General features: G+C 40.5%; 2 protein-coding genes across 2 annotated transcripts; one reads left to right on the top strand and one right to left on the bottom strand.

Annotated features, from left to right (window-relative positions):
- Nucleotides 1-684: 684 nt before the first annotated feature.
- Nucleotides 685-10,626, bottom strand: LOC110157151 (zinc finger CCCH domain-containing protein 6). Its single transcript, XM_020921419.2, has 12 exons — nt 10,176-10,626; nt 8,591-8,816; nt 6,507-6,620; nt 6,216-6,420; nt 6,026-6,144; nt 5,702-5,824; nt 5,343-5,457; nt 5,121-5,230; nt 4,307-4,527; nt 3,808-4,136; nt 3,551-3,730; nt 685-3,222 (listed from the first exon to the last, which is right to left on the bottom strand). The coding sequence occupies exons 1-12, from the start codon at nt 10,259-10,261 to the stop codon at nt 1,739-1,741; spliced, it is 3,312 nt and encodes a 1,103-aa protein (XP_020777078.1). The 5' UTR covers nt 10,262-10,626; the 3' UTR covers nt 685-1,738.
- A 7-nt stretch (nt 10,627-10,633) lies between these two features.
- Nucleotides 10,634-19,158, top strand: LOC110156855 (fibulin-7). The gene is made up of 9 exons (XM_020921085.2): nt 10,634-10,785; nt 11,562-11,894; nt 12,958-13,120; nt 14,106-14,282; nt 15,964-16,089; nt 16,355-16,492; nt 17,124-17,261; nt 17,752-17,890; nt 18,286-19,158. Exons 2-9 carry the CDS (start codon nt 11,817-11,819, stop codon nt 18,656-18,658), a joined length of 1,332 nt encoding a protein of 443 aa, XP_020776744.1. The 5' UTR covers nt 10,634-10,785; nt 11,562-11,816; the 3' UTR covers nt 18,659-19,158.
- Nucleotides 19,159-19,265: the final 107 nt, after the last annotated feature.

The following is a 19,265-nucleotide window of genomic DNA, read 5'->3' as shown; positions in this document are numbered from 1 at the left end:
GAGATTCTGGTGAAGAATGCTCAAAATCTCCTCCAGACTGTCCTGAAGGGGGTCCACGCTGCAGAGTCGGCTTGCATTACTGTAAATTACTTTACCTTTTACCACTGTGTATTTATCTTTGTTATCGAGGCTGAACATAACTGTTCTCTCACAGGGTTTGAAGCAGCCTGAACCAAATACTGAGTGTGCAGAGGCCACAGCTCTGTGCTTCCAGTGGAGGAGGAACCTGGAGATGCACCGCGCTCAGCAGACCTCCAACCTGGAGACAGACGACCTGGGTTTGAGAAAGACCTCAGCCCACCCTGAAGCCCCCAGCCTCGCTCCTGCAGTCAGTGTGCAGGATGGCTACAAGTGAAGGCGATAGATTTAGTGTGTTGTAATGCATGTAGGCACAAACACTTGTCTCCATGGAACTTTTATTGCTGGCCCTAGAATATTCCACTGGATGGCATTAAATGTATCCATCTTGCATTTATTTAATTGTTTTTTGGTTGGTTGTTTTTTTTAGCTTGTTCAGATTTAGTGGTATACAAATCTTTGGTTTGAGAAGAACTACTGTACTCAAATGTAGCAATTAGTGTATTTAATTTTTTGTATGTTTTCCTTGAATAATACCGTTTGTTATCACGGTTAAGTTATAAATGTGTTTATGTGTATAATTATAACATATTCATGCACACTAGACACATCTGTTTTGTTTATTTAAGTAAAACTGGGATTTTTTTTTTGATTATTTACAGTATTTTAACAATTTTAAAATCACTGAAACAAGCAAAATATGTGTTAAAATGCCATTAGTGATCTTGTACTGTTGAATCAAAATAACAGTTTGTGATAGAAATAAGCATTTACAAAGTATTATGAAAAACAATGTCAATGAACACAATGAAAGCACTTACAGAAACATATAAAACGTAGATAGTCATATGAAAAAGATGATATTTGATAGACACCTACACACATGTACTTAGAATATAGAAACTTATGTGTTGAAAACCCTGTGTCTCATATCAGTGCAATGTTTACAATGACAATATACTAAAATGCATTCTTTATGCATTTCAAACAACTGTTTTGATCCTATGAAGTCACCACTTGGGGATTAGATTTATGACAAAGCAAGCTAACAACAAAAGATTATATTTATATTTTCTATTGACACATTTTGTTTAAAATACACTATAAAAATATCCCTTTTAAAATGAGCTCACACACAAAATGAGGTACAAAATTAAAGTATAAAATGTTTTAAAATAAAAATATAAAATGTCTCCTGAACTTTTCGGCATTTGTTTTGCCAATTAAATCAGGATCCTCAAAAATAATGCCAAGAATTTGAAGTAACTAAAACATCAGTCTTTTACATTGGTCTACATGAGTTGCCATTTATACTACACAAAAGGGACAGCTGCATCTCAACAAAATAAAATACTTTGAAACAGTAGAATTATTTCAGTAGTTCAGTTTAGAATATAAAATGTATAATGTATTTGTTTTCCAATGTGAAAGCATTTTAATATAACTACTAAATGACACTTTTCAATTGCATTTGAAATCATTGAGATGCACCTTATTGAGACTTGAAATCAAAAGAAGAAATTTATCTTGTGTTAACAAAGCCATAAGCATCTTCATACTGCCACATGTGATACATTTGATAGATGCTGTTCGATAAGTTATGAGCACTATACACAAGAATAAATAGTTTTCAAATGTCTCTGAACTGTACAAATGTGACTTATTGACAGAAAGGGGAAGCGGTGGGATCAAAAGTCTTAAACACATCTTTGAGTGTCCGGTCCTCTGCCTCCTCTGGGACGTCAGGTTTGTCCTGGTCCACCTCCATGGCCTCCTCCTCCTTCTCCGCCCCCTTTCCTTCATTTTGATCTCCCTCTTTCTTTTGCTCCACCTCCTCCTGCACTGTTGTAGTTCCCTGTCCCACTTGCTTGGCCTGTCTGGGGTCTATGTATTGCGGCCTCATAAGCCCGGCTAGTGCTTGTATGGGCAGGTTGTGCACAGCTGCAGGTTTGACTGGAGAGGAAGGAGGAGGAGTTTCTGAAGAAGGCGGCGGGCTCTGATCCAACACCGTTTCTGTGCTTTTAACCTCCTCAAATGAGCTGCTGCGTTGACTTGGAGATAAAGATGGAGTTGGGGTACTGTCTTTTTTAACTGGGTTTTTAAGTATCCCAGTCTTCTTGGGTGGATCCACCGGCTCTTTCTGTTCTGTCTGATTGCGAGGGTCATATAAACTTATTCCCCCAAGAATAGTAGTTGGACTTTCTAGACCTCCACCAGACGAGGCAAGGCGAGGTGCATACGGAGGCAGTTTATCTGGTTCACTTTTAGGAACAACAGTTTGATTTAAAGTCATTGCACTTGATTTCTGAAGTCTCGGGTCAACTGTGGCAGTAGAAGATGGCTCTTTCTGCCCAAGCATCTTTGAATCCAGACTTGTGGTCCGTTTCAGTCTGGGATCCAAAGATTTAGCTTGCCGTGGGTCTACGGGTCTATCTACAGATATGCGAGACTCCATAGATCCGGATGGTACTCGAGTCTTTAATCTTGCCGCTGCTAGTCTGGGGTCAACGGGAGGGGGGCTGGACACAGGGGGGCTGTCTGGGAGACTAGACCGGTTCATTTGAGCGTTAGCAATAAGAGGCGGTAAGGGCAAGTTGATGGAGTGTTCCTGTTTAGGGATGAGAGAGGGGATGAGGTCCTCTGGTGCCCACACAACAGTTTCGGCAAAAGCAGGTCTCTGGAGCAGGATGTCCACTTTGATATGGCTGAACTGTTTTAACTGACAACGCGGGTCTCGAAGCATGACTCCAGGACTTGGGTCTAGCGGGATAAGAGCTGCCCTGTCCCTCAGCTCTCTCTCTCCTTCATCATCGTCTTCACCAGTTGAAGGTTTTTGAGCAACAGTTTGCCCCTGCTGCTGATACTGGTCCCTCAGCTTCCTGGGATCTCTGGACAATCGAGGATCGCCTGAACTGTCAGACTCCTTCTTCACCTCTAGAGGGCGCTGGCGTGGGTCCATCTTTATTCTAGGGTCACTTGGAGGCCCTCTCTCTTTGAGACGAGGATCACCCACTGGTACACTGGGAGGCGGTAGAGGCTTGGCTTGGGCCTGTTGCATTTCGCTTTGCTTTTTCAGAGACTTCAAGATGGATGTAACACTGCCTTCCTCCCCGTCATCACTTGAGTACCAGTTTGTAGTCTCATCTATAAACAAACAATCTGATAAATACTCTTGGCTAAGCAGACAATATAGACTCAACAGTGAACTTGCTAGGAGCTAATCTGCTAAATTGTAACCAATGGCCATAAAATCTATAACTTCTGGGACTGAAGTGGGTGAAATCCATCTGCATGTGTATTGTACGTTTACATTCACAGTCATGCTAGACTGCGGATACAAAAGCTACTTAGTGATACCACGAGCAGTGATCAGTTTGTCTGCATTGTGCCAAGATACATGGTTTAGTCAAAAGACAATCCAATTTACAATCCAATTACAATCCAATTTACCTGTTCAGTCTTTGCCACTCACCTCTTCCTCCGTCATCCTTTGGTGTTGCTCCCGGTGGCTCAGGGCCTTTCTGGTTGGCCTCTTGTTGCTGCTGCAGGTGCATGAGGATGGCTTTCTGCACAGGGGGAGGTAACGCCTGAAACTGTGGCTCTGCATTTAATTGTTGCTGGATGGTCGGCATGTAAGCCCGATTGGGATCCACTGAGGGGAAAAAAAATTACCAATTATTCATCTGTATGGAGTAGGGATATTTATAATATTATGATTTCAGTACTAACTTCCTTGTTGCTTCATGGGTTGATTCTGAAAAAAGCTGCTCAGAAAATCCACAGGGTTCTGCCCCATAGAGGCAAAGGGTAACAGGTTTTGAAGCATTTGTAGGTCAGGAGCAAAAGGAGGTCTTTGCATGTTCATCTGTGGTGGGTTTGGTTGGAAAGGACCAGGGCCCATTGGAGGAAACCCATGTGGACCCTGTGAAGCCTGCTGTATAGGCCCAACACAGGGGCCCATAGAACCAGGAGATGCTGAGGGAGGAGCGCCATCTAGAGGCACATCTTCTGCCCCTCCTGTGAACTGGTCTGTACCATCATCCTGGTAGTTTGAACCACTGTAAAACAAAATATAAAATTATGATTTCAATTTTTAAATGATTTCTCTACAGGTTAATTTAGATAGTATCGTAACTGTTTGAAATAACAGATTTTTTTTTTTAATGATCAAGCAGCCCAGAGCTTGTATATTATAAAAGGTTATAATACACAAACTTTTTTTTTTTACCCCAGTGCAATCTTCTGTGCCAGGTCTGTAGTGGGCTGGACCTTGATTTCAAACAGTGATGGGATCTTCTTCCCTGACTGCCCATTGTCTGTGGGGCTGCTCTGACCTGGAGTGGGCAGCAGCCCCACACCTGGAGGAGGTTTAGGCAGAGGAGCGATGCCCTGCTTCCTCAGGTCCTCCAGCTCCAGCTCATCATTGTTCTCCTCCTCTGTGTTGATTATCTACCACAAGCACAATAGGCATTTAAAATATGTAAAGTACGTATTATATAACATGTCTGTACATTTCACCATCAGGCATAATGTTCAACTTTGTCTGCACAATGACATAAAGATGCAATATTCAATCACTTTAATTTGCACTGTGATAACTATATTATTGTAATATTTTAATTTACTTTAAGCTCAGCCAGGTAAAAAGTATAAACCTATTGAAGAACACAAATCTTAGAGGCTATATACAGAGACCAAACTAAATTAGGACTTTTTTTTAACATTTAGATACCGAAGTGGCAACCAAAATGGCAAACTCATATAAAGACCTGTGTTGCACTGTATTGTGAAAGCGGGATTAACTTTATCAGGACTTTGAACAAGCTCATTTGTTAACACTTTCTTGGACCACTTTGGACACATTTAAACCACACCAGATCATTTCAGTTTTGCAGATGCTGTCTTTCACAATTTGGTGCTTGCCCCAGTCTCTTTTCTATCTATTACATAAATTTACACACTGAGGACAAATAATTTCCCATGCTGTGGCCATGATATTATGTTTAATATACCACATAAAACTAAGGAGAAATGTGCTTTACCTTATTAAGGAGCTCCTTAGTCACATCATTCAAAGCATCATGGGAGAATTTGCACTTGTCCCCTTGGTAGCATTTAGCTCCCGTGTGAAAGAACTTGCAAGGGTATTCATGTGGAGCCACTCGTTAAGGATTAAAAGCATGTAGACTGTAGATACATGAATGTTAATAAGTTCCCTAACCTTATATACAGTATACATACAAATAGTATTTTCAGAAGGATATTGTGCATGTAGCTGCAGTTATCTCCTTTGCTGCAATATCCCTGGAAGTAGAATTTACACAGCTCCTTCTTCTTATCAAGTGGGATCAGCTCATGTTCAAACTTGCAGTGGTCCCCCTGTGATACAAAGGTTTAAAATAATGAACATTTCAAGGCTTAATGACGCACTATGTAACTTTTCTGGTACTTGTCTCCGTGTTGATGTTCAAGCTTGGCCCAGAAAGTTCAGCAGTATAGTATTAAAACTTAAAATCTTGCATTTAATCAGTTACTTGTTTTGTTGCTACAGAATACCTGACCAAAGCAGTTACTGCAAAGGTTACATAGTGCCTTAAATATTGATATATGGACTTTGGAGTACCTTGATGCATCGACCCTCCAGGAAATATTTGCAGATGTGTTTTCCATTGTGCTCCACTGTATGCTGATTTATGAACTCTTTGCTCATAATGGGCCTTTTCTTCGGATAAGCAGAATTTTTGTCCTGATGCAAACAAAAAAAGACAAACATACACAATATTTGTTACCTAACATACAATCAAATACAGAAATGTGTGTAAAGAACACAGCAATAAACTCTGAACTAGGATGTAGGTGACAATAATTACTCTAATTACTGTGGTCTACTACCGTTGCTAAACCCTACCAGTTTGTTTTAGTGTTATTACCAAAGCACATGTCTTACCTCCTCCATACCCGCCTGGTCTCCTCTGCCTCTTCCTCGGCCGCTCCAGGGTTTTCCTTTGAGCTTCTTTCCTCGACCCCTGCCTGGTCCACTGCCTCGACCACGCCCCCGCCCACCATCTGAAAACAGTCAAAGTCATACTTGAACATACACTTTTTATTACATGCTTAAAATGTGTCATTGCACTCACATTGTTGGTGTTTCATGCCCCTCATGCCTCCTCTTTTTGAGTGGCGTCCCTTTGATGAGTACTCGGACTCTTCATCATACTCATCCTCCTCTTCCTCATAGTCGTATTTATCATCGCTGTAGTCGCTATATTTGTCATAGTCACTGCTCTTATGAGGTGGGGACTTCTGTGAGTTGCCGTGGCTTCCCTTTGAATCCCTACCATGCTGTTCAACCAAAGACCCGATTTGTGATTTGTGACATTAAAATTATGTTTTAGGTCATTTGTTATTACATCGTATTTCAACTTTACCTGAGAGGACTGGCCATCCGAGTCACGGCGTTTCCTGCTTTTGGGCGGCCTTTCTGGGCGATCATAGTCCGAGTCATAGCTGTCCGAACTGGAGCTGCTCGATGGGGAGTGATGCTGAGAAGAGTTAACACAAGTTGCAATATAACATTAATAGACCAAGGACAACATTATTTAGCCAAGACAGTCTTAACTGATGAAGATCCAGAGCCCTGTGCCATGTACCACTTTATAATAAATGAGCAAATTAATGGTAAATAAAACATATAATATATATAATATATAAAAAGACATTAGAATAAAAATTGGCCTATTGTGAAATAGAGGGATGCCTTCGTCATTTCAATTTCAAAGTTTTGCATTTGAACTAGAGCCCGACCGATATATCGGTTGGGCGATATTATCGGCCGATATGGGCAACTGGGCGCAGACAGACTCGTGGTTTGACAGCGGCAGCGGCTGAAAACGAAACTTTGAGAAATCTGCGTGTACATAGGAAAAAAAACAAAAAAAACAAGCATATTTGGCTGTAGTTTAGCATAAAATAAATAAGTCCTGGTTTAGTCCTTTTTCAGTCCTGGTTTAGACCTGGTTCAGTCCTGATTCAGTCCTGCTTTAGACGTGCTTTAGACCTGCTTGCAACAAAAGAATCTGAAGAGCCGCTTGGGAGCCAAAAGAACCAGCAGCTTTTAGTGAGCTGAGCCAAAAGAGGCGGTTCTATAAAAAGAACTGGAATACCCATCACTAGTGTCTAGAACAGGGGTCGGCAACCCCCGGCTTGCGGCTTCGGCCGCATGCGGCTCTTTAGCACTCCCCTAGTGGCTCCCTGAAGCTTTTTCAAAAATGAGTGAAAATGGAAAAGGAATAATTTTTTTTGGTTGTTGTTTTAATATGGTTTCTTTAGGGGTAAAACCCTTGTACATCTCTGGTCATGGATCTGATCCATCAGCTGTGTGCAAATGAAACGCATGAAAAGTGGACAATCTGACCAACACTGGACCCACAGCCCCGTCTTGAGGAGCTGCGCCCTGACTGCCCTGTGTGTTTGGCGCTGCTGCCCGAGCTCAGAGCTTCTGCTCTGAGCGGTGTGGCGTGGTGAGTTGCATACAAAGTTCTACATGCTGCTGTTTTATGAGTGCTCCTATGCACGATCAGAAGAAATGCGACTGCTGCTCTGAATACTTCCATCATCGTCGTCAAAGTAACAGGTAAATGTCGGTCGCACTTTCAGCGCGTCAGCTCCTAAAACTCCGTTTATCTCAGTTTACACGCAAACGTGAAACCGGAGTTTTCCAAAATCTCCACTCTAGCTGGAGTTTTTAGAAAGATTCGTTTTCAGAGGCGAATTCGCCGTTTTCGTGTAAACGATGTGTGCAAACGAAGGGAAATGTCTCCATTTTTAAAAATACCTGTACGTGTAAACGGGGTCTAAATGACAAAGGAATAAACACTAACCACCTGATTTCAGTGGCTACAGACGGCGCACCGAGTACGAGAGGGTCGCAAAAGGGGTTTGTGTAATCATGAATGCTCATTTTGTGTTTGTAGCCTACTTAGTCATTTTAAGAATAGGCTTATATAGATAATATACTGACAGCCTATGTTGCCTTCATATTAGGCTTATATAAGGCTTTTCATTTTTTGCGGCTCCAGGCAGGTATGGTTTTTGTTTTTTTGGGCCAATATGGCTCTTTGAGCATTTTGGGTTGCCGACCCCTGGTCTAGAATGTGATGCAAAAATGCCATTAAGCCAACCTACTGTCTGTAAATATGATGTAAAGAGGCAGAATAACAATAAATGTTGCCTAAATAAACCCAATTTAAAATCCACCAGAGCCAAACCTAAGTTTTTTAAACAATTCAACATTTACAGTGAATTTTTACATCACTAAATATATCGGCGATTATATCGGCTATCAGCAGCGCCAACTCCCATTATATAGGTTTCATATCGGCCACAGCAAAATCCATATCAGTCGGGCTCTAATTTGAACTTTAACACTTCATCTATGCTTACAGCCTTTCTCATGTGTCCATGATGAGCACCTGTTGTGCTTATGTAATATTTACATTTTGTAATCAAGCACCTTTTGTCTGTCCCGCCTCCTCCGCTTGGATTTCTTCTTGTCTCTGTTTTTCTTGTATCGTTTTCGGGAGTGTCTGTGACTCTTCTCCTCTTTCTCCTTCACTTTCTCCTTTTCTTTTTCTCGCTCTTTCTCTTTGTCTTCAGTCACTTCACTGGACTCTTTGGGCTCTTCTTCAATCCCAATTCCTTCATCATCAATTTCTCCGTCTTCAAGTTCCCCATCCTCCCTGGTTAAAAAAAAAAAAAAAAAGGAAGTACATTTTGGGATCTTGCATAGCACAAAATGGTTCTAATTGCACTGTAGATCAAGTGTAACAAATATTTCCTGAAAAACACTTAAAAGTATTCTGTTTCACTGATGTGTACAGTATGTCGTATTGTGTTGTCACATTCCAATTTGAATAAGGAAACTGTCTATAGAAATACTCCCACTGACCTATTATTTATTAATACTACTACATTGTCATTATTAGTAACAAATAGCTTTTATAAGACACCAAAATATGTTGCTAACACATACACTTTAAAGGGGAAAAAGTTAGTGTTATTACATTTTTTTTAAGTTTCCATATGAGAATGACATTTTAATTAATAATAATTTTAGATGAAAGTTTGATAATTAATTGCGATTTTATAATGTTAATTAATATAACTGAAAAAATACCAAGTACTTCTAGTACTTGTAGTACTGGTACTTAAAATAGTGTACATAAAACAACAAAAATGTATGTAAAATGTACTTGTATAAACAACGCAATTTTAAATATAAGCCTAAAAAAATTTTTTAAAACAAAAATTACCAAGGTGTGTAAATTGCAGCCTGTTGGATGGACATTCATGTATTAACCTTGTATCGATGGTAATGCTGGCAAGCAACTTTTGACCTCACCAATGAAATATGATGGTAATAACCAGATGGGTGTGTCTCCATCTTGCATACTTTGATACTGTTTTGAAGGTTATTGAGTCCACACTAAACTGAATATGTAGTCTCCATTGAGCAAAAAACAGCTTTACCAAATATTTTAGCTTAAATCTAAAGTTTAAGGGTGCGTTCACACTTGTCTTGGTCCTTGTTTGAACCCAGTTCTGCCCTGATGGAGACTTGGTTTCTAGTCCAGCTTTAGTCCCATGTGATGTGTATGCAAGTGTGAACGCAGCCAAACCACCTGTCCCATTTGTGGACCAATCACAGGGACCGTACATTGGCTCTGCAACACCCGCTGTAGCACTGCCATAAATCCACTAGGGGGCGTGTTACAGTGAGGATGGGCGTGGCATTTACATCAAAGCTATTTGCATAGTCTCCTGCAGATGGCAACAATGAAGGCATATCTGTACCACAAACAAGCGATAAGGGCTGCTACAGCACATGAAAATGAGTCTTATCGACGCGGTGATGGAAAGCCATTTGGACAGCTTTCTGCATCAAAAAGGCATGCAACCGAGATAATAATTTAGGAAATTCTGGAGATCTCTAAACCTTGTAATTCATGGTAAAAAGAACATAGTCACACAAGCATGTAGACCCACAGCACCGAAACGGACAGATGAGCGTAGTAAGAATTGTAAGAATGTTACTCGACCTTTCATCCCCTGCAAGCTCAGAGTCTGTCATGTTTTTGTCAAGAACAGGGGCGGGGGGACTGGAGACAAGGCTCACAGAAGCCATTGGAAAATGCCTTCCCTCTCTCCGGCACAAGAGTGAATTAACACAGTCACTCGAGGAGACGGTGGATTGTGAGAGATGCAGGAAGATTTCAGACTGGAAAAAACTCACGGAGTTACATGTCTCGACAGAGAGACAGTAAACAGACACTCTCCTCTTTCATATCAATGGCGTTTTAACTCTGTGAGCACTGCTCGATAGCCCGCTTTGCTAATGTCCCGTCCGTTGACAGCTGCCATGGTGGAATAGAACACACGGAGGGAGGAACACACAGAAATGTAACCATGATCGTTGATTTCAGCATCTTCATGGGTTTTCTCAACAGGGACATCATCTCAAAATGGCTTCTGAAGTCTGCAGCACATTCCTCGTTGGTACGATCGCTCACGCATTTATACCTCACTCAGATCTACCTAACTTGAGGACAACACATCGCGGCACCTGATTGGCCCGTTGTATGGCTATGAATATAGAGACTGTTCTGATTGGTCGAGAGCGCTGTCAGTCAATGAATGGCTTCTGCGATGGTGAGCGGGGTGTTGGGCGCTCTTTTGTTAGAAGTGTGTAGTGACATTGTAATACGCACTTAAAACAAACAAACAGAGCTGCTTATTTTAAATAATGGCAACACTTTATGTAGTGATTCTGAAACATTTGGCTATTTCAATAACTTTGAATTTGCGATTGCGCGCGGCCAAGTCATTCGCGCACTGTCTGCTTCCAGAGACCATTAATCAGGGCGAGAAGCAAAACAAATCTTGAAATAGACTTGACCAGCATTACGAAGTGATAGAAAAGGGAACACAATTTTGTATTGTGTGGTGTCACACTTGTGATTCAAATTAGGCGTTTCCTTGGTGTTTCTCTTTCTAGACTAGTATAAGTTTTCTGATTTCCGTCTCTGTTGAAGAGTGTTTCTCCTTGTTTTGAAGAGTCTCTGCAATTTCCCCTTTCACCAGCAGGTGTCGCGGTCACATGTGAAAATAGCTGCCTGTTGTTGTTGTTATTATTACATGCCATCATAATTGCTACACGTGAGGTCACCATACTGTATTGTTCTTACACTTCTCAGAACGATATAAACATTTCTTTTCAATCAAACTCATTAATGTATTAAACATGGGAAAGATTAAGTACGGTTATATACGCCACTAATGGCATTCTAATGCACAGAGAAGAAGACAATAATTTCTTATTAAACAAACAACAAAATAAGCGATTAGGATTTTTTACAGACACACACAGTTTTGAGACAAAGCAACCCATAGGACAGGAAGTAGCCTTTATTCACTTTCTTTGGCAGAGAGCGGCTGTGAGTGGAGGAGGAGGGATCCTGGGGTCTCGATGCACTGGTGTGCAGGCGCGTGCAGGAGGCAGAGCGTGGAGCAAAACTTTCTTCAAGTTGAGAGAGGAGAGCATCTTTCAGAGACACCTGATGAGAACCATCCAATCTCTCTCAGCTCAGCTTTACACTAAACAACAGCTGTGGGCTATACTACCATAAATAGACAAGTGAAGGAAAAAACAGTTCGGCTTGTTTCACCGTTATTCAGTAGAGATGACAGTGTCTCACCTGTCCCTCTATTTACCTCTGCTGTGTTTGACAGCTGTTCTCTCCAGTGATGCTGCTGTTCAGGTAAGAGTTTGTTTATTATTGTTGTTGTCCACATCCTAGCATTTTTTCTTTGCTCTACCAGGCTACCAGTCTATTGATGCAAATTAAAAATAAACAAATAGAAGAAATAGACCTAAGTTATTTCTTCACTTCTAAAAGCTACTATAAATATGGCTTATATTTGCCAAAGTTTTGTGAAATGTAACTGCACATGCTCCTCAGATTGCTATGCAGGAATTTAAGGTATGCTGCTCCACACAAATTGTCCAAATGAGCATGTGATTAATAAGCTTTTCAGAAAGGATTAGAGGCACTTTGCAAGAGTTGGACTTCCCTTCAACTTATGTGAGCTATTTTTATTTTAGGCCTTTGGCCATTTTAATATGAACTATTTGGATTGTCTTCTTACCAAAACACAAGTACAAAGAGGACAGTATTTTGGACTTATGTCTTCAGCACATCTGTCCCACAGATTTCATCCAGCTGCAGAAGCTTTGGTAATGAGTGAGAACATGAAGAAGCTGATGGTAACACAAAATACCTCATGAGGTATTGCCTGGCAAATGTCACTTTAGTGTCGGTGTTTAGTGCCTAGTAGCCTCATAAATGTAGTTTTATTGATAATAACTAAAAATTTGACATCATCGTAACCTTAACAACCTCGTAACCAATCATAACACTGTATTTGATTCAAATACATCATGTCCCTAAGCGGCATGTTGCTGTTTTATGTTTTATGACCACTGAGGTAAGTGCTGTGCTTGGCGTTGTGTCAGTGGAGACACAGTCCAAGGTTTCCCATTAATAGAGAAGACTGTGGTGGCCCCCCATTATCAAACTTTCTTCCCCAAAAGTTCAACAAGCATTCGTTTTGCTTGTTGAACTTTTATAATTTCATAAAAAGTATAGTGTTAAAAAGAACTGCTTAAAGATTAAATAGAAGCAATTATTAAAATTTTTACTACAATAATTTACTATAAATAAATGTATTGAAATAAAGATTGCCTGTGCCACAATACAGTAGACTCAGCAGAATATTGTAAAGAGTGCAGTCTCTAATACATCAGTCTTGGGTCTCTTGTAGAGCTGTATGGACAAGAACCAAGTGGTTGGTGTGCTTCGTCAGATGGAGAAGTTCTTGAAAGGCCAGGAGGTTCGGTTCACTGAGGGTCTACGGATCATGAAGTCAAAACTGGCCACGCTTCAAAACTCTGTCTCCAAAATGCCACAAGCCGACCAATCTGCAGGTGACTATATTTTCCTATAATAATCTTATTTACTTTTAGCCACTACTATTTAATTACAATAATTTAGACAACATTTTCTATCCAGTGTTACACACAAGGTACACCAGAACATTTAATATAGCAGAAACATAATATTTCTCCTATCAATTCATTATGTAATCCTTATACTGGTTAATTCTTATCAGATCCTACTCTACAGTGATCCAATGTGTGTACAAGGTCATTATGGTTATACGTTGGCATTTGAAGAGGAAGTGGATTTGGGGAATTGTGTTGTTTGGCTGAAAAGACTTGGGTCAATTTGTTAGTGATGGACCAGAGCAGCTCATAACTCTGGAAAGTTCTTGGCTGGACACAATGGACTGAAATGTTTAAAGTGAAAAATATTTAACTGAACTGAATTATTTCTGTTTTTTAATTTAAAAAAAATAAAAATAAATAAATAAATACATATCTGTAAAGTGACAAGGAGTAGTATTCTCAGATAACTACCTGTAACCCTTCCCTGCATACTACATCAACTTATTTGAGTACATTAATGTGATTGATGTGTGTCAGAATGTGTGAGAATGGCACATCTTCTCCAGGTGTAGCTGCAGGACTCTCTGTAGCACTAAGTCTGGACAAATAGTCAGGAAAGACCTGTGATGCAACAATACAAAAACAATCAATGCAACTTGGAGAGCAATGCTTTACTGTGGTGACTGAAATGTCCCAAATGCAGACATATGTGTTACAACCACCGCAAATGTATTGTGTGTATAACACAAACTCTTTATTTGAACAAAATGCAATAATTGAGTTATTTTTCCAACTGATAAGATCAGACGGAGCTGTGGTTGACTGTAAATGAAGCATTTGAAGCATCCTTTCCCATGAAGCCGTTCTCTGCTCATAGACACGTGTATGTCCTCAGGCGCTGAATGCCAGAGGATCCAGAGGAGCTGGACTCACATGTGACCATCCTTCCTTTTCCTTTCCACAGCTCCCACTGCCTGCCCCTCGCTGGAAGCCCCCTTGCATGGAACAAAGTTTGGCTCAAAGTATTTTGTAGGACATGAAGTACATTTCACATGTGCTCAGGGCTACCAGCTTGTTGGTCTGACCACACGAGTCTGTCAGGAGAATGGTAGCTGGACTGGCATTGCTACTCTCTGTAAAGGTGAGATACTTAATGCAATGTTAACAGATGTGTAAAGAAGAAATTATACTTTGATTAAAAAGGGAAAAAAGGAAAATCATGCAGCTGCCCAGCTCCGAGACGAACACACCTAATGATATGAAAGTATTGGTAGTAAAAATAGATCACAGATTACAGAGCATCAGTTACAATTGTTTAAGTATACTAAAAAGTAAAATTCTTTACAGCATTTGTTAAATGCACCTCTGCAGTTCACTAGGGCCAGTTTAAATAATCAAAGCTCTGCTTTGAAATGATCTATCCATAGCTTGACAAATCTTGAGAGGCATTCACAACTCCACAATCATCTCATGCCAAATAAACAGAGGGCCAGAATCAAATGTCCCATACAGAGATAACAAAGAAAAGAGGCATTCTTCAGGACGACTGGGCTCTACTGAATGAAGCCCTCGTTAAAATGGCATTAAATGTCTCTGGACACAAAAACACCTGCACCACATTCCTCTGTGGGGTGCCCTCCCCTTTAAAGCCTGGACTGATGAACAACAGTGGTGGGCTACTGTAGGCAGCCCTTCTCAGGCTCAAGTTTCTCGATCTTTGACTCAAAGTCATTGGATAACGTCCAGCAACTGAACACATGGTTTCACACAAGTGTTATTATGTTTTGAAGAATGCAGATTAGCTCAAGTTTTCTATCCTACAAACAGAAGTATGGTGCTACATTGTAGTCTAAAATGAAAGCCATCAGTACATTTTGTTGATTATTTAATACTCCTTTGGCAGCACATTTTGAAAACGCTATATACTGTCTACAGTACTTGTGGCTCAGTACCTGATCCATGCAGCTGCACACGTGCATGTACTTACATTGAAAGCTTAAAATAACATGACAGGGTTACACTCGCACAGTATTACATGTGTTCACTGCTGTCTATTAGATCTAAATATAGTCCATGCCTTTAAAAAGCTGTATTCAACATTTGTGGAAAAGCATTAGTTAAAAACATTTAAAAATATCCAGCAAAGTGAAGTAAGTCTTTTCATGTTTTGGTGCTGCGGTGGCCTCTGGGAAAGTCAAATAAACATTAAAGGGATTGGTTGTCGTCCAGTGCACCGCGGCCTCCATGCTTCACCTCAGAGAGAGCTCCATCATCCTCACATCTGCACAGTCTTTGACCACAGAAGCAAAGATCATAGCATATAAAGGACTGCTTATTTACTTATTTTCTAATTTAACACATTATACTGGAGGTTTAGCTGTCATGAAGTCATTTCCTTTGTTGTGGTTTCAACACTCAAAGAGTTAGTAGCAAGAGCAAAGTGAGTACAAACCAGTGTGTCCTAAACAAGATGTGCTCACCATTTAGGGATGTCATGGCATGACTTGGTTCATTGTTGTTGGCTCTGGGTCAAAAATATCTGTTTAGTTGGAAAAAGAAAGCAATTTAATGTATCCTAACAACTGCTCACCCATAGACATGTATCTAGACAGTAAATCTGAGACATTTTCCTGGTATTATGTTAGTAGAAAGTAAAAAATCTGTGTAACAATGAAAATGTGTTCATGTATCTATGTAAACAAATCCAACATTCCACATCCATAAGAAAACACTTATGGACCCATGAGGTGACACTTTACTGTAAAAAGCAAAATAAATGCTTTTCATTGCAATAATATGTTACCAATGTGTTTTGTGCGTAGACATGAGTGTGTGTGCCAGTAACCCCTGTAAGAATGGAGGCACATGTGTGGAGGGAGTGAACCAGTACAAGTGCACCTGTCCTCAGAAGTGGAGCGGCCCTCATTGCCAGCAACCCACACAGACAGGTGAGCCACACACCTTTGTACAAATGTGTTCAATTCAAATAGTAGTTATGAATATAACCCAAGCAGAAGGGAAAAACAGACTCATGATAAACTTAAATTTTCTAGTACTCTATAATAATAATAATAATAATGCATTTGAGTTATATAGCACTTTTTTGGACAATAAAAAACACTTTACAGTGCATTGACCATTCACTTCACACTCGGTGGGGGTAACCATTAATCATGACCAGTTAATAATGAAGTGTATCTTATTTCCATGCAGCCCCTCCTGAATGGAGTGTTGTGAATGATCCAGCATTCAGTCGTAAACCGCGCTGTGCTCAGGTGAACCGGGCCCAGCACTGCAGCTGTGACGCAGGGTTTCACATGAGCGGCACCTCTGACAACAGCATCTGCCAGGGTGAGGCCAAACTGCGCTAACAGAAGAATTTTTTTGTCCCTGTGGGCAAATTGCTTTGCAGCAAATTCACATGGCTGGGTTCACTTACATAAAAAAAAACTACAAAAAAAAACAAAAAGCATATAAAAACATACAAACATAGAAAGCAAGTTGACAAGTTAAAATGCAGTGTTTTTGCTTGTGAGATGCAGGAAAATTTTGACCTATTTTTGTGAATCGAGGAGGGCAGAAGCAGTGACCATTGAGTAGGAGAAAAAACTCTGAGCAGAGGGTGTCAGCAGCCAGAGAGGATCTTTCTGGCTTTTTTATTAGTACTCTCCTCCAGGATGGGCAACTTTAGGCCCAGCAGCTTAGAGGACAAGATAATAAACGTCATACTTTTAGGACAGATTACAACCAACTTTACACTGTATCGTTGTCAATAAAGAAATTTCTAGCTATCATCCTTAAAGGTAAATTGTAACCTTGCAATTTCTGTAAGATATAATAAATAAAAATATATGTTACAGCTCTACACTACATAATACTCTTATGAAGCTACTGTTTAATAATAGTGAATATGCCCAGTTAATAAATATCTCAATGTTGACATAATCCTGTACATTTTGACATTGTTTTGTGTTTTTGACAGATGTAAATGAGTGTGAAGTTTATCGGCTGGATCAAGGAGGGAAGCTATGTGTTCATGCATGTGTGAATGTCCCGGGTTCTTACCACTGCTCCTGCCCCACTGGCTACAGGCTGCTACCCGATGGGCGGAGCTGTGAGGGTGAGTGACAGGGCGAAACAGAGGACAAAGACTCATTCAGAACGCTGGCTGCTGCTCTACAATCTGGCTCTAATGTCAGAAAGAAATACTTGCAAATTGCTCTGCACATTTGCCAAAACATACAGAAATTCCTCTCATATATTCAGTAAATGATATTGTGCCTGTCTATTTCACTATATGGTCCTAGTAGTTATTGTGAATTTAGAAGTGTTCTTTCTGCCCACAAACTGTGCAGCTACTTTCATTTACACCTTTGTAGCTTAGCAATAATACACACTGTGGAACACATGACTTCACCCTTTCAAGCAAAAAGAGAAAAAAATCGTTCGGACATGAGGTATTTATGGGAGACTAAACTATAAACCAAATAAACACCCCCATCCCTGACTGTGGTAACCAGGAAGTCCACGTTCAGTCTGGCTAGTTTCCCCCTCTCCCTCCACTCCCATACAGTAACAGTACAGGGCTCTGCTGCTGTTTTGTCTTCCAGATGTGGACGAGTGCTTGAGCGAGAAGCACAACTGTACCAATGGGACAACCTGTATCAACACAGGGGGAGGGTTCCAGTGCGTCAGCCCCGAATGTCCCCGGTCTCATGGACACATCCACTATGTCAAAACATCGCCTTTGTAAGTCTTTAAACACCATATAACAAAAAAACTACTACCACTCTAGTAACTTGTCAATATTTGTAGCCTTCTGTGCACTAAACCATTTGTGTGTTGAAATACATCCTCAAAGGGAAACACAAAACTAGAAATGTCACAGTTTCTAAAAAAACAAAAAAACGGATGAACTATCATCTTTTTCATCTTTTATTTTTGTCTCCATAACCAGCACTGTAATAAGGGTATGGTTGATATTATTTGTAGTGATGTAAACCAAACCCAACCAAACTGCAGTACATCTGAACAGCAGTACAATCATAAGTATAGCATGTATAGTAGGATACAAGTCTACAATATGAGGAGTTTTCATTGTCCCATATAGTGATCATTCTAATGGCTTCATATCTGTGCTACAGTCAGTGTGAGAGGAACCCCTGCCCCATGGACAGTCACACCTGTCAGCTCGCTCCAAAGACAGTGTCTTTCCATTACCTGTCCCTGTCGTCCAACCTGCCGACTCCTGCCACTCTCTTCAGGATGGCCACAGCCACTGCCCCAGGGCGTACGGGGCCGGACAGCCTGCGCTTTGGGATTGTGGGGGGTAACTCCAGAGGCATGTTTGTGATGCAGCGCTCGGACAGACAGACCGGTGAGCTCATCCTGGTGCAGCAGCTGCAGGGCCCACAAGACATCAGCATCGACGTGGACATGTCCGAGTACAGCGACCGCGTATTCCAAGCCAAACATGTGGCCAAAGTACACATCCTGGTGTCGCCGTACAACTTTTAAACCAGATTTCAAGGTGGAAATATGAACTGATCTGATATGAATCTGACTTGACTTTCTACAAATGTATTTGTATTTAATCAGTGGAAAAAATCTTCACATGACATCTTTATATTGTGTTACTATCATCCTGAACTTTGACTGTCACCTGCTGAAGGTCTGACACTTAATATATGCACTTTTCTTTTATATTTCCTATAGTTTTATTAGTACATCAAAGGCTTAATTTATTGGAAATATTGTTGGTATTTTTATACTCGTTTTCTCTTCAATCATGTACTGTATATTTGCTTATGCTGGAGTAGGACACAAATGTTCCATTATATTTCTGTAGCCCTGCAGTGATACTGTACCACAGCATATTTGCTGCATTAGTCATATTCTTTATGTTACCCAGAGACACACATTTTTATGTCTAAAATCAGAGGCTTTACAGTGAGCTTTCCAGAGCACAACTCAGTCCGCCTGGACTTTGAATTGTCACTACATAATTGAAATAAAGTCGGTCCAAAACTTCACGATTTGTTAAAAGCTACCTTTGGTGATATTGAACACTGGACTATTGAATATCATTGTGGCAGCAGTTTTCATTTTACCTCTACTGAAGGTG

Source organism: Boleophthalmus pectinirostris, unplaced genomic scaffold (genome assembly GCF_026225935.1).
Source record: "Boleophthalmus pectinirostris isolate CB_2022bp ecotype Guang Dong unplaced genomic scaffold, ASM2622593v1 HiC_scaffold_5, whole genome shotgun sequence".
Classification (NCBI taxonomy): Eukaryota; Metazoa; Chordata; class Actinopteri; order Gobiiformes; family Gobiidae; genus Boleophthalmus; species Boleophthalmus pectinirostris.
This window is presented reverse-complemented; position numbering and strand designations above follow the sequence as displayed.

Excerpts from the sequence above, each read along its gene's own strand:
- LOC110157151 (XM_020921419.2), bottom strand. The coding sequence starts at position 10,261 with ATGGCTTCTGTGAGCCTTGTCTCCAGTCCCCCCGCCCCTGTTCTTGAC. Across the intron at positions 5,231-5,342 it reads TAACTGCAGCTACATGCACA|ATGAATACCCTTGCAAGTTC; the intron begins ATATCCTTCTGA and ends GAGTGGCTCCAC. Across the intron at positions 4,137-4,306 it reads GCACAGAAGATTGCACTGGG|TGGTTCAAACTACCAGGATG; the intron begins GTAAAAAAAAAA and ends TTTGTTTTACAG.
- LOC110156855 (XM_020921085.2), top strand. The coding sequence starts at position 11,817 with ATGACAGTGTCTCACCTGTCCCTCTATTTACCTCTGCTGTGTTTGACA. Across the intron at positions 16,090-16,354 it reads CCAGCAACCCACACAGACAG|CCCCTCCTGAATGGAGTGTT; the intron begins GTGAGCCACACA and ends ATTTCCATGCAG. Across the intron at positions 17,891-18,285 it reads TATGTCAAAACATCGCCTTT|TCAGTGTGAGAGGAACCCCT; the intron begins GTAAGTCTTTAA and ends TCTGTGCTACAG.